The sequence below is a fragment of the Montipora foliosa genome, chromosome 11 (assembly GCF_036669935.1).
Source record: "Montipora foliosa isolate CH-2021 chromosome 11, ASM3666993v2, whole genome shotgun sequence".
NCBI classification, from domain to species: Eukaryota; Metazoa; Cnidaria; class Anthozoa; order Scleractinia; family Acroporidae; genus Montipora; species Montipora foliosa.
In genome coordinates, this window is record NC_090879.1 from 7037798 (window position 1) to 7051616 (window position 13819).

A 13819-nucleotide genomic window follows, 5' to 3' on the forward strand; every position below is an offset into this window, starting at 1 on the left:
CGCCATTTTCTCTTTTCACTAAGAACCGCTGTGTGCGAGGCAAGACTGCATGCGGACGTCTCGGAAGACAGACTTCCGCTAGAACAATAACTTCCGCTCGTCTAAAAATAACTTTCGTGGACATGACATATCCCGGCCGACGCCCTGAGCTTCCCTCTCTGTCCTCTCATTTTCTCTTGTTCCAACTGATTACTTCATTAATGTAGGCGTGTCTTTAGTTACTGTTATATGTAATACGTTTTTGTAGAAAAAAGGCAGCTTACCGAATGGAAGTTCTTCGGGTTTATAATTGCAAGATAATAAAAACTTTAAACCACCAATTGCAAGGTGTGCAGTCCAAAAGTTTGGATTAATTTTCCACGGTGCTTGCTTTTCGTGGAGGAATCTTGCCGCTCAAGTCGATTTGAGTGCTTTGTTCATGAAGAGAAATGCTATCATCCTTAACCCTCCGTTTTCTTTCTCGCCAATGATAGTCGACTTTTTTATCTTGTGGGGTTTTCCATCCCATAGGAAATCAAAAGTGATTGCATCCACCTTTTTGGCGAACCCATCGGGTAAAGACAAGACGGAGGCATTAAAAATGAGCTTGGATAACCCTAGGGTCTTTATGATGTTTATTTTTCCTAAGAGGGTGAGCTTTCTTCTTTTCCAAGAGTTTAGAATGTTTTGTAAATCTTTTAATTTGCTTTCAAAATTTAGTCTTTCGAAGACATCTTGGTTGTAAGAAAAATAAATTCCTAGCGCTTAGATGGAATCCTTTGGCCATCCGGACCCGAACGGAGTATCGCTACGGTCAGCCCAACTACCTAGCCACATGGCATCCGTCTTTGTTTTGTTTAGTTCCAACCCTGAGCAGTTTTTAAACTGATCTAATATTTCAAGAAAGGAGTTGACGGAAGTTAGGTCCCTTAAACCGGGTAGTGTCATCGGCATGTAACGTAATCTTAACTTCTTCATCGCCAATTTTAATTCCTTTGACATTATCATTCCCCAAGATGGCTAGATTTAGTAACTCTATTCCGAGGACGAAAAGCAAGCCGGATAAGGGACAACCTTGTCGTACCCCACGATTTAACGTGAAAAAAGGTGACACGAAGCCGTCGTTGATGACGCAACTTGATATATCAGTATACAATATCCGAACCCATCTTTCAAACTCTTCTTTGAAATTGAAAACGTTTAGTAGTCCCATTCGATTGAGTCGAACGCCTTTTTGAAATCAACGAAGACTGCGATACCAGGTAGCTTTTTTGACTTTTTAAAGTCCATAACATCTTTAATTAATCTGACATTTTCACCTATATATCTTTTTTTTAACGTAACCGGTTTGGTTCTCGCGAATTACTTCAGGAAGGACTTTTTCTAGTCGTTTTGCCAGGGCCTTGGAAGCTATTTTGTAGTCGGGTATTAAGTAAGGAAACTGGACGTAAATTGTTGAGTGTGTAAGTGAGCTTGCCTTTCTTAGAGTAACGATGCCTCTCTTTTGTCTGATCGACAATTCACCTTTGTCGAAGGCATAATTAATGCTCGCTACAACATCTTCAGCAATATTGTTCCAGAAGAATTTATAGAATTCCGGAGTGAAGCCATCTGAACCTGGAGATTTGCGACTCCATTTCAGCGACGGCTTTGCCATTCTTCTATCGAAATGCGACCTTCGTATACGTTGGCATTTTCGTCACAAAGTGGAGAAATAAGGTCATTTTTGAAAAAGACGTCGTACACTGGATTTTCTACATTGTCGTTATTTGATGTATAAAGATTTTTAAAAAGTTTGCTTGTTCTTTGAGGATCTACCTCTAGGCCATTCTCCAGTTTGAGTTTCAGGATTCTTTTTTTCTCAGCATGCCTCTAAAACCTAACCTAACCTAACCTAAAAGAACCAAAAACTCAACAAGAAACTCGGCAAAATATCTACAAAAGAAGGGTTCAGTAAAGTGGGCTCCGTATAAAATTAAAGAGCTAACTGGAACTAAAATTAGATAAAAAGGCGAAAAAAAAGATGATTAACTATAAGTAAATTATGGACAGATTGAGAACTTAAGGAAGTTTCTGCCCATCGAAAAATATGTTCTTTCGTGTCAGCTTTTCCGTTTTAGGCAGAGGATCGCTTGAGAAAGATTTTCATCAACACAACCAAGTTTGGTATAAATTTGACCATGTGAATAATGATTTTTACCAAGGGCGGCTTTTATTTCGCTACAGAAGATACATGCTGGTCTATTGTCTCTATCAATATTGATAAAAGAACACATCCACAGCTATGAACAAAAATAACCATATAAAGGCTGTCTGGATAGCTGTGACAGGTATTGCTCCGGAAATCTTGTCTAGTTGATGGCACGTGATTAGGTTACGTTGTTAACGATACGCTGGCGATATTGTTCAAGATTTGCCATGCTGGCAGGGAACAGTTAAACTTCTTTGTTTCGGACTTGCATCTGCACGTTTAACTGAAGGAAGTAAAATCGCAATTGGAAAGATAAAATTGGAACAAATCGGTAAGCAAAGATATTTGTACTTCGCCGGAATGTCACGAAACTTGATCGTTGTGGCGCTTGCGCGGGAGGTGGGCTGGTCATTTCGCTTGGCTGTCCCTTGCTTCAAGAATTATTATGACTGTTATCTTTCCATCCTTTTAGTGCGAAATTCGTAAATGGAAAATACGTCAATGCTATCTCTTAATCTAGATTCTTTGGTGATTTAGCGTTGATCCGTAACGCAGACCTCTTTCCGCCTACGTTAGGTTGCATGACATAGCTGCTGCTAGCGATGGAGAGTGAACTGCAAGCCAGAGATCGTATCGGCGTGCAAGATTTCGTTCTTCTTGAGGATTTTCGAAGCGAAGATGCATTTTTGGAAAACTTGAGGAAACGATACAAATCCGACTTAATTTATGTAAGTACAGGAGAAATGTTTTAACTTTCGCAAACCGACTGTCACTTGAGACCTAATACGAATAAAACTGCTGGCCTCGACAATTAAAATTTAATTAGTCTAATCGCAGGTAAAAGTTTTCGTTTTTGTGAAATTTGAAGTTAATTCTTTGGTGAAAACAAGTTTCAGCATTGTGCCTGAAAACCTTGTATGCGGGAATAATAGCTTTTTTAGTGATAACTTAGTTCATTAAAATTCCGTTTTTATTTATTTTTCTCCCAGCAAAACAATCTGCAGAGTTTTGTTGTCATTTAAAATATACATTAGTTTGGAAAAAAAGGTGAACTTTTCATTTGTATGACTTAAGTACTCACCATATTTTGTGATAAATATTTTAAACAGACCTACATTGGAACTGTCGTAGTTTCAGTCAATCCTTACAAGAACCTTCCAATTTACAGCCAAAATGTTATTGACAAATATCGAGGAGAAAACTTATACGAACTACCACCTCATATGTGAGTATCTGTGATTATATATTTGTATAGGTTTTATATTTATGTAGTAAATTGTAATAAGGTCTAATTTTTAAAAGTCAGGAAGTTGAGCTATTTCAATCAATTCATGCACAAAATTATGTACAACCGCAATGATCAAAAATTAATGAAGGGTTGAAACCTATATCTAAAAATGAAGATTTCCTTTATAGTCAAAACATATTGTTTTAATCTTAATCGAGAAGGTAATTCTGTGGTCTGTTATTTTGTTCTAAAGTTCTTGATTTAATGGATAAGGAATTTGAAAAATCCTATGCAAATAATGTTTACATGCAAGCACAAACTTAATTTACGTTGTTTCTATACGTTTTTGTTTCGGTTGGTTTCTCTGTATTAAGTGCCGTCACCTACAACAAATTTGCCCAGTTATATACACTCACAGCAGTTCATAAACATTTAGATAATAAATAAAAGGAGCAAAAATACTTGCTAAAGAGACTATACAGTTACCAAAAATTTTTGTCATTATTGTATCAATTTGTGATATGGGCACTGCCGGTTCCTATATGCTCTGAAAATTTTAAGTACTAAATACAATATGAGCGACTGAATTGTATCGGATGTACAATGTCGAGCTGAAGGCGAGACATTTTATATCCAATACAATACAGTCGCGAATATTGTATTGTGCTTATGAAATGTCAGCATAAAGTGTTAATGTCCTCTAGGCATTTTTGGTGATTCAAGACATTTTAACCGTGAAAATTGAAAGAAACATTTATGTAAAAATGAAGAGAAAGCTGTATCAGAAATACAGATATTGATTAATAAAACATTTCTTTTGTTTTCCCATCATGAATTATTATTGAGTTTTTATGAGTGACTTTAGCCCTTTAGCTACAAAACTAGTCATTGAAAAAAAAGGTTATTTCACTTTTCTTTCTTTTTTTTTTAAGCTATGCCATTTCAGATACTGCTTACCGTTCTATGAAAGAGGAGAGAATTGATCAGTGTGTGTTGATCTCTGGGGAAAGTGGATCTGGAAAAACAGGTAGATACCAGTTTGAAACCCTCACCCCTCAATTATTGTTATCTTCCTCACTAAAAAAATTAAGTAGTATATTTCCTTTATAGTCAAGGGAAGTGTAATTTGATAGTGAAAGTGATCTCCACACTTCAGCAGTCGCAAAACAATATAGGCTTGAGCAAGTCTTGAAGCTATGACTATGGAATAGCACTATCCAAGCTGTCAAGCCATCAGTGGAAGCTGGTCATTTGTGAGTTTGAAAGTATCCCATATGAGATGAATATGAATAAAATGGTATTGAAATACACAAGAGTCTTTTTATACTGTAGATTGATTGTAACAGTTGAAAGAGCAACTTTTTCTGGCTTCAGAAGTTGTTCTCTCAACTGCAACGATCAGTCTAGCTAAGAGTTGTCACAATACACAGTTATAAAAAGGTTATGATTTTCAATCATATATTTCACTATCAAATTGTAATTTATTTACAGAGGCCTCAAAGAAGATCTTGGAATACCTAGCAGCGATAAGCACCCACTCAGGTGATGTGGAACGAATCAAAGACAGACTCCTCGAAAGTAACCCTGTTTTGGAGGTAAAGCCTGTTTTATAGCAGAACCCTTAGTTTTTTCAAATTTCAAACTGTCTGTAAATAAAGAGCTAAAAAATCTCAATCATTTATCTGCTTCAAGGTTGAAAGTTCACATAAATATTTCAAAAGCAATGTTTTTATGGTTGATTGAAAGAAGGAAAAAAGTGGAACCATACCTTCCTTCCAGTACCGAGTTGAATGAGTCTTGATCATTAGTACTTTTACTGGTATCTCCTATAAGTATTGAATCAAAGTTTTGTTTCAAAGGCCTTTGGCAATGCAAGGACCAATCGTAATGATAACTCAAGTCGTTTTGGCAAGTACATGGACATCCAGTTTGATTTCAAGGTGAGTCATCTTGCAAATAAATTAGGCCAAGAAAATTAACATTAAACAATTAAATTATTTGTAATGATAATTATTCCTAAAACTCTTTCAGTGCACTTTTAAACAGTGGCAAATGGGTAAAGACTTGTTAGTAATTCAAGTCCCTATCTGACCAAGAACTGTCAGTGTAATTCCTGGGTTAACTTTGCACTATAACTAACTTTCTTACATGTATAAATAGCCAACAGTTTTGCCACTCATGTCAGTTGCGTTTGAAATAAGAGCATGTCAAGTCACGCCTGACCTAAAACAGTACGTTGAAAAGAAACAAAACATTTATGAGTTGGGGTTTCATGCAAAATAATTGAACAGTACTTAATAACTGCCATCATTTTGGTTTATGATAAGAAACAGTAACTGTTTCCCTTTAATTTTTCATGCAGTGTGCAAAAGATCTATGCTTATCTTGCATTTGATTGGAAACATTGAAAGATACTAAATATGAAAACTTTATTTTTTTCAGGGCTCCCCTGTTGGTGGGCATATCATCAACTATTTGTTGGAAAAATCCAGAGTTGTTCATCAGGCCAAAGGTGATTTTATTGTGTTGGAGTTGATCTAAATTTCAGTTAATAAACAACTGCAGATTGAGCGGAGTGGAGATTGATAGGCTCAATTTCCAGCGGTCTTGAGAGTCCTAGTTGTTATCCTCCTCCCAAGGAATGCAGACTCACACAAGATTGGAAATCAAGGCTATAATTGGGGAAGGATAGCCTCGAAAGCCAAGGGGCTTCCACTTGATCTGGCAGCTGTCAAGAAGATATTTAATCCCATGGCTCACAATCTCTTGCAGATCACCACAGCCTTAATCCCAGCAGTGTGTAGTTAATAACCCACGGCAGGCACCCAATGCATTAGCAGTGGGAGAAGAGAAAGGCAAGGGAGAAAAACAACAACAAGAACTACAGTGTTCAACAGATAAACGAAGTGGAAAAAACCCAAATAAAATACCAGGCTGACATGCGATGATCACAAATTTTGTCAAGAACTCCTATTCAATTCCCTTCAGTTGGTGATTGTGCAGCTTTCTTTCTTGTGGACTTTGTTAAATTTCATTTAACTGCCTTAGTGCAGAAGGATTTAATGTTATCCAAAAAAAGTCATTGTAACAGTTTATGGTTTTGAGATTTTCAAAAATAGTCTCAGTTCATATGTACCGGTAGCAGGGCATTGAATTGAGGATGAGGGTTAAAGTTAGTTGATGTTGAATATTGTAAGAACATTTTGGATGGCAGTTGCAATCTCTTTGAATATTTAAAACTATCTTCACAAAAATTTGACCCAAGAGGTTGTGCCTTTTGCCAAGGAGTCAGTTTCAACTGTTGTTTCTTTCTGAGTTTTGTGACGTAAACTCACCCAATTTTAATCTGATTTTTAGGTGAAAGGAATTTTCACATTTTCTACCAGCTGTTGCAAGGTGGAAGTCATGAATTGCTGGAGAGTCTTGATTTAGAGCGTGACCCTTCCGCATATTTTTATCTAAATCAGGTATGGTTCTTTTGAGCACATACCACTGGAGACTCCATTTGTTTTTATATGTAATCACATGGTTTCGAGTACAATTTGGAATAAATAAGCACAAATAAGTAAGTTTTTTCAAAGACAAACAAAATTGCTTGGGCAAGTACAGGTGTACAATAAGCCCTTATTAATAATGACTGCATGGTCCCAAGGGAAACAGTGAGTTCTGTTTCCCTGAGACCTTCAATTTTGCTGAGGAGAAAATTGAGGGATGATTGGAAAAAAACTCACTGTTTCCAGTGGGATCAGTCATTGTGTTTTGTTATACTCCACAACTTTTATAAATGAAACTAATTTAAGGAGGCTTCCTACAATAAATTTAGCCTATACCATTAGACTTTAGACGGCCACAGTTCTTATATGCAAGCACCTACAGCTTTGAAACTTTAACCACGTACTAGAGGAAGTTTGAAGTTTGTAAAAATGTACTTGATATGGCGTTCTAGGTTACCATGGCAACGAAACAGTGACGTCATGGTTTTTGAATAGCAGCAATTTTACGCTTTATTTGAGCTAAACTTTTGAAATGATACGCAGGGTACTAATCCTGAGGTGTTTGTCTAACGTTTGACGAAGTTTGAAGAAAATTGTAAAAGCCGATTTTAAGTTATTCGAGAGAGAAGTTTTTACGCCTAAAATACTCAATTTGTTGTTACTCTTACAATATCTTTCAAAAGAAGCGCTGTTTTTGACATATAGAAGAATCACTTGTCATGTAAGTCTTTTAGTCTCCGTGAAATTTCATGATATCAACTGTTTTTGATGTCCGTTGACAAACTTCAACGGAAAGCATTATAATTATTTTGTGGAATTTCGTCAAACTTCATTCCCAGAACATCTGGCGGTCTAGCTGAAAAACTGGTCAATTAATTTACTTTAAAATCCTGTATTCTGTAATTAAGCATATTTGCAAATAACTTGCCAAGCGCCGACAGAATTGAAGCTTTTTAAGACACTGAAAAACAAAATCCAAAGTTCGGTATATTCTTTGAATCTCCGCTCATGTTTCTACACTCTCTTTGTTTACACCACTCGAGCTGGCTCTTCCACATTCCAGCATGCAAAACTGGTTCCACTATAATGAGTCCCAAGTATCACTTTGGTCATGCTCGCGTGGTAATGTTGTAGTACAATTTGTTCCTTTGGTACAATTTTTTCTGAACTGGTACAATTTTAATTGTACTGGTTTATTTTTATCAACTGTCTAAAAAAGGGATTTTCCTTTTTTCGGGGTGTAGTTAAAAAACAGGGGCGTGGTTTTTAGGGGGTCTAAAAAAGAACATGTTATTTCTTTCTTTTCTTCTACTTTCCTACCCCTCCCTCATCTTCCCCATCACCTCTATCCAACCCCACTTTATTTCACAGTTCTATCCCCCCTTATTTTCCAGGTGGCCTCCCTCCTTGCATACCCTTATGCCCACTCCCTCTATGACAGACTTTACACAGTATACTCAAGACTTCCTTTTTTACCTACCTCTGGATCTGTTGTCCACTCTCTTATCCACTTGACCACACAAGCAGATCATGCAAACTTACCATGATAATTTATAATTAAATATTTTAATATTCATCCCAGGCCACTCTCTGTCAAAATATTTTATTATTCATCCCAGGCTACTCTCGGTCCAAACTTCGATTTATTCACATTTAGACTTCGGCAGTTTCGTTGGAAGAAAACAGCTCGACAATGCAGTGTGTATCACACGAAATATTTTATCAAAGATTAGATGACTTTAAGCAAAAGCAGAAGCAAAATACATCACAACTAACCATGTTTATCGAAGATCAGTTTTACAATGAAGCAATGGAATACTTGAAAATTCAAAGTGAAAAATCGAGTAGTGATTTTAGAGAAACGGAAGGCAAACTATCTCAGTCACAACTAAAGACATTGCAAAGAAAGAAATGGACATACATTTGTACTGTTGTATTAAGTCTCGTTCTTCAAAAGATGCCACATAGGGGAAACAATAGTAGTTAGCTGTTGCGGGGTATTCTGAAGTTGCTCCGAAAACTGCAAACACCTGACAGAAAAACTGTTATCCCAAAGAGTAAACTCTACGACACTTTTAGTCTTAGCACACCAAAGAACAGCACATAGAGGACGTCAAATCACAAGTAAATGGGAGAATGACAAGTAAGCGTACATGTATGACTTGCAAAGTTGCTCGTTAGTTTATGTCCATTGCACAAACAGCAGAAGACTATCACTAGCAAACAAGAAAGCACGCACAAAAACAACCGAAATTTAAAGATTTCGGACATGGTGGTAATAAAAATAAACAAAGTAGACAAGATCACCCTTTTCACCCCAATATGCTCTTGGGTCAAATCATTGAAATTGAAGAGAGTGGATATGTAAGAATTGTGACAGAGTATGGCAAAGTTAACACACTGATCACAGCCTTGCGATTCTATCCTTGTATTGCCACTAATGTGAAACTAGATTTCTCTACCAAAACATCTTTTACAGCAGCATGCAAAAAAGCAAGTGGGCTATAGATGAAAAGCTGCTGATTGGTGCTACGTTTCCCCTATACTACTCCTTGAGATATTTTGATATGGAAAAACAAAACAAATTGCTACAAGACACTAATCTCAAAATTTTTATTAATTTAATGACAAATAGCAAAATTAAATTGTAAGATTTCTGCACTTTGTTTCTTGTCTTATTGAAACAGTGACATAATTCATATAATATTGCTGTTATAGTCTGCAAACTGAATTGTACACACAACATGATAAAACTAATCCAAACCAACAGCAGGACTGGTACACTCATGGTAACTTAATGAGCCAAAAAGCAATCCTTAGCCCTTGTCGCCACATAATGTACACTAGATGAACAGGCTTTAAAATAAATTCTTTATGTTTATGTTTAGTACATCATGACTGTAAATAAAAGCTAACCATTCTAGAACAAGTGTTTAGGCTTAAATTGTGTAAATTAGTACTTAAAACCACTCATATTCTTGGTCAAACCAGACTGCCAGGGCCGTAGCCAGTATGAGGCAAACCAAGGCACTTGCCTCAGTCATTTTTTGGTGATTTTTTTTAATAAAGCGTGATTCCAGTGTTGCCTTCAAAATGTACTCATCATAAACTCCTAAATACCTACGAAGAGAATTTAACCATTGACATTGCCTCATCAGTCATAACATTTTTCTGGCTACGGCCCTGACTGTTAAGTATTTCCAACAAGTCTTGCTATTTCTGTCCTGCTCTGAATGCTCAGCAAACCTTATTTCCGTAACCTCTTGAATTAAGTAAATGAATGGCAAACAGCTGTTATCAATGAAGTGTTCTTTGTGTTCAACAAACATTAAACTATTTTCACTGTTTTTGCACCAGTACAATTAAAATTGTACCAGTTCAAACTATTTTGTACCAGTTCAATATATTCTGTACCAGTTCAAAAACAAATTGTACCGAAGTGCAAATTGAACTACAACAGTAACGCGTCGTGTTGGAAGAAAAAAAATGGTTTTCCGAGGAGAAAGCAGGAAGAGTAAGGCTGAGGCTTTCAAATGCAACAATTTTCAGGCTAAACAAGTGAAAAGTGATAAGCAATAACTTTATTATAAATGACATCTAGGTCATTTGAAGAAGGAGTCCATAGGCCTTGTTAGGTTAAGGGAAAGCAAAGGGCTGTTGAACTATAGTAGTAAAGTAATGAAAAGACGTCATAGAACGCCAAAAAAGAAAAATTTGCTTTAGCAGTTAAGAATTATCATAAACAAACATCGAAAATAAAAAAAACAATTGTGCAATATCCTGAATAAATTCTCCATTTCAAATAACTTTTCTACGTACGCTCCATGATTTTTGCTCTATTTGAGCCAAAACCAGAACCCTTCTTTCTCTGTTTTCCAACACAACGCGTTACCACGCGAACGTGACCAAAGTGATACTTGGGACTCATTAGTAGAACCAGTTTTGCATGCTCGAATGTGGAAGAGCCAGCTCGAGTGGTGTAAACAAAGAGAGTGTAGAAGCGTGAGCGGAGATTCAAAGAATATACCGAACTTTGGATTTTTTTTTTCAGTGTCTTAAAAAGCTTCAATTCTGTCGGCGCTTGGCAAGTTATTTGGAAATATGCTTAATTACAGAATACAGGATTTAAAAAAAAATCATACCAGTTTTTCAGCTAGACCGCCAGACATTCTGGGAACGAAGTTTGACGAAATTCCGCTTTCCGTTGAAGTTTGTCAACGGACATCAAAAGCAGTTTATATCATGAAATTTTCACGCAGATCTAACTTGATACCTCTAAAAGACTTACATGAAAAGCGATTCTTCTATATATCAAAAACAGCGCTTCTTTTGAAAGTTATTGTAAGAGTAACGACAAATTGAGTATTTTAGGTGTAAAAACTTCTCTCTCGAATAACTTAAAATCGGCCTTTACGATTTTCTTCAAACTTCGTCAAACTTAAAACAAACAACTCAGGATTAGTACCCTGCATATCATTTCAAAAGTTTAGCTCGAATAAAGCGTAAAATTGCTGCTAATCAAAAACCATGACATCACTGTTTCGTTGCCATGGTAACCTAGAACACCATATAAAGTACATTTTTACAAACTTCAAACTTCCTCTAGTACATTGTTAAAGTTTCAAAGCTGTAGGTGCTTGCATACAAGAACTGTGGCCGTCTAAAGTCTAATGGTATAGGCTAAATTTATTGTAGGAAGCCTCCTTAAAATACAAGTATAAATCCTTTCTAGTTTTAATTATAAGTCAAATATCTCAAAGGGAGTTAGTGAGTTTTGTTTGCCCTAGGGATTGAGTATATCAATATTAAAAACAAATTGCGATTTTGAGATGGCAATACCACATTATATTGACGGCTAGTTGGGAGAAAATATATTCCATATTGGGCGGAGTTGCGAAGCAATGGAGCCCAATACAGAATATATTTTCTCCCAACGCCGTCAATATAATGTGGTATTGCCGTCTCAAAATCGCAATTAGTTTTGTATTGCGATCCATTATTTATAAGGATAAATAAAACTGTAAACTAATCAACCCGCGCCTGATCGAAATTTCAATTCTTTCTACCTGTGAAACGTATTTGTTTGCATACGTCAGCAACCCAATTCAGTGCAACAACATCAATTTCAACATTAGAATCAATCACAGGCCGCAAAAGTGAGACGGCAATACCACGAAATATTGACGGCTCGCGCATAGGCAAAACTATAAGAAGATCGCGATACTATTTGTAGTCTTTGAAAAAAATTGTAACAAGTGCTTGTTTATTCAAAGTTACACTAGAAAAATTATGTGATTGTTATTATATAATATTAACAATAGACATGAAAAAATATCAGTTAATCCAGACCTGTTGTTACTGAAGCAGAAGCAACACATGCATGTGACATAATCACACAAAAATTGCACCATCCAGGGCTAGCATTTGATTAGCTATCTCTTACTTGTGGTGCTTATAAGTTTGGTAAATGATATTGTACAGCATGATATCATTAATTTTGTTATTTCAGGGTGGCAATACTCATGTAGAGACTTTGAATGACATTGCAAACTTTAACCATGTAAAGAAAGCTCTAACAACTATTGAGTTTACTGAAGAAGAACAGAATGCCTTGTTTGCTATCATCGCCTCTGTTGTCCATCTGGGAACAGTGCACTTTCTGGAGCCAGAAGTTGAACATGGAGAAGTTAAACTGCAAAATGGAAGACCTGTTAATGTTGTATCCAAGGTACTGGATTTCAATCAATCTTAAAAATGAAGGGCTGTATCATAATATGGATGGACCTGATTGTTTTACTTTATTAAAAGGGCTAATTGTCACACTAATTAATGAAGTAATTTCATGACACCCAAAATACCCAAAAAGTTGAATGAAATATTATTGTAATAATTAACCACTTCAAACTGTTGAACAACATAAAAGAAATACAGCAAAAGGAACTTAGAGAAGCATGGATGGACATAAATATGTACAAGATTGAAACGGATTACATTTGGGTAATCTTGAAAAAAGTCAGCCTGACACTGTCTTTGCTGATAATCATCTTGTTTGTGATGTAACAATAATTTTATCAGTAAAGGAATTCCACATTACCATTTCCCCTAAATACCTTAAAATAACGTGACATATAGCGCCGAGTCTTGGAATTGAACCCGTGACAAATTGGTGGGAGGCGAGTGCTCTCATCACTGCGCCATCCCTGCACCAAGTTGTGATTCTTTGGTTTTTTTGGTATTATCAGCTTCTTGGCTGTCCAGAAGAGTACCTTGAGAAAGCTCTAACAAGTCGAACTGTGGAGACTAGAGGAGACAAAGTAAGGAAAATTAACTTGCAAGCGCACAGTGAAATTTCGGTAAGGAAGAAGTTTATAAAGTGACGCGATAATAACTGTATTTCCATGTGTTTTGGTTATGGTATTTAGGTGCGCAAACCATTGACCAGCGAGCAAGCTTTTTATGCCCGGGATGCACTGGCAAAGGCAATCTATGAGAGAATGTTCACTTGGCTGGTAAACAGAATAAATACTTCACTTGTGAATGAGGTATGTCATCACAACATTCAGCGTAAATTGCAAGATATAAATTAAGACGAACCCATTGACTCCTGAACCACACCTCATTGACAAGTAAAATTGTCTGGTGGTGTCTGGTTTAAGGTTCCTTGTACCAAAATTGGCATTTCAGTTTTTGGACAAGGAGATTTCCCTCAAGAGAATACTTGTTATACTTCTTTTAATTAACACTCTAAAACGAGGAAATTTAGCTCTATATATAATATAGATTTTATTGTTCATACATGCTGTAGTTAACTGTATCAATTTTGAAAGATATCTCTTTCTTTTGTAGACCTACAGAGGAAAGAAAACACTCATGGGTCTACTGGACATCTATGGATTTGAGATTTTTGAAACAAACAGGTATCTGTGT

The 13819-nt window shown here is 36.2% G+C and overlaps 1 protein-coding gene across 3 annotated transcripts in view; it reads left to right on the forward strand.

Annotated features, from left to right (window-relative positions):
* Positions 1-1137: 1137 nt before the first annotated feature.
* Positions 1138-13819, forward strand: part of LOC137976446 (unconventional myosin-Ic-like) — a 37327-nt gene continuing 24645 nt past the window's right edge. Inside the window, exons 1-12 of one of the 3 annotated variants that reach the window (XM_068823804.1) lie at positions 1138-1241; positions 2747-2898; positions 3280-3395; positions 4331-4425; positions 4890-4993; positions 5258-5338; positions 5841-5910; positions 6756-6865; positions 12402-12620; positions 13135-13206; positions 13315-13434; positions 13739-13809. In XM_068823804.1, the coding sequence (XP_068679905.1) occupies positions 2773-2898; positions 3280-3395; positions 4331-4425; positions 4890-4993; positions 5258-5338; positions 5841-5910; positions 6756-6865; positions 12402-12620; positions 13135-13206; positions 13315-13434; positions 13739-13809 (1184 nt within the window). In that variant the 5' untranslated portion in view covers positions 1138-1241; positions 2747-2772. Of the gene's footprint in view, positions 1242-2332; positions 2502-2582; positions 2899-3279; positions 3396-4330; positions 4426-4889; positions 4994-5257; positions 5339-5840; positions 5911-6755; positions 6866-12401; positions 12621-13134; positions 13207-13314; positions 13435-13738; positions 13810-13819 lie in introns of those variants that run through there. The other 2 variants (XM_068823802.1, XM_068823803.1) reach the window with 2 other exon arrangements.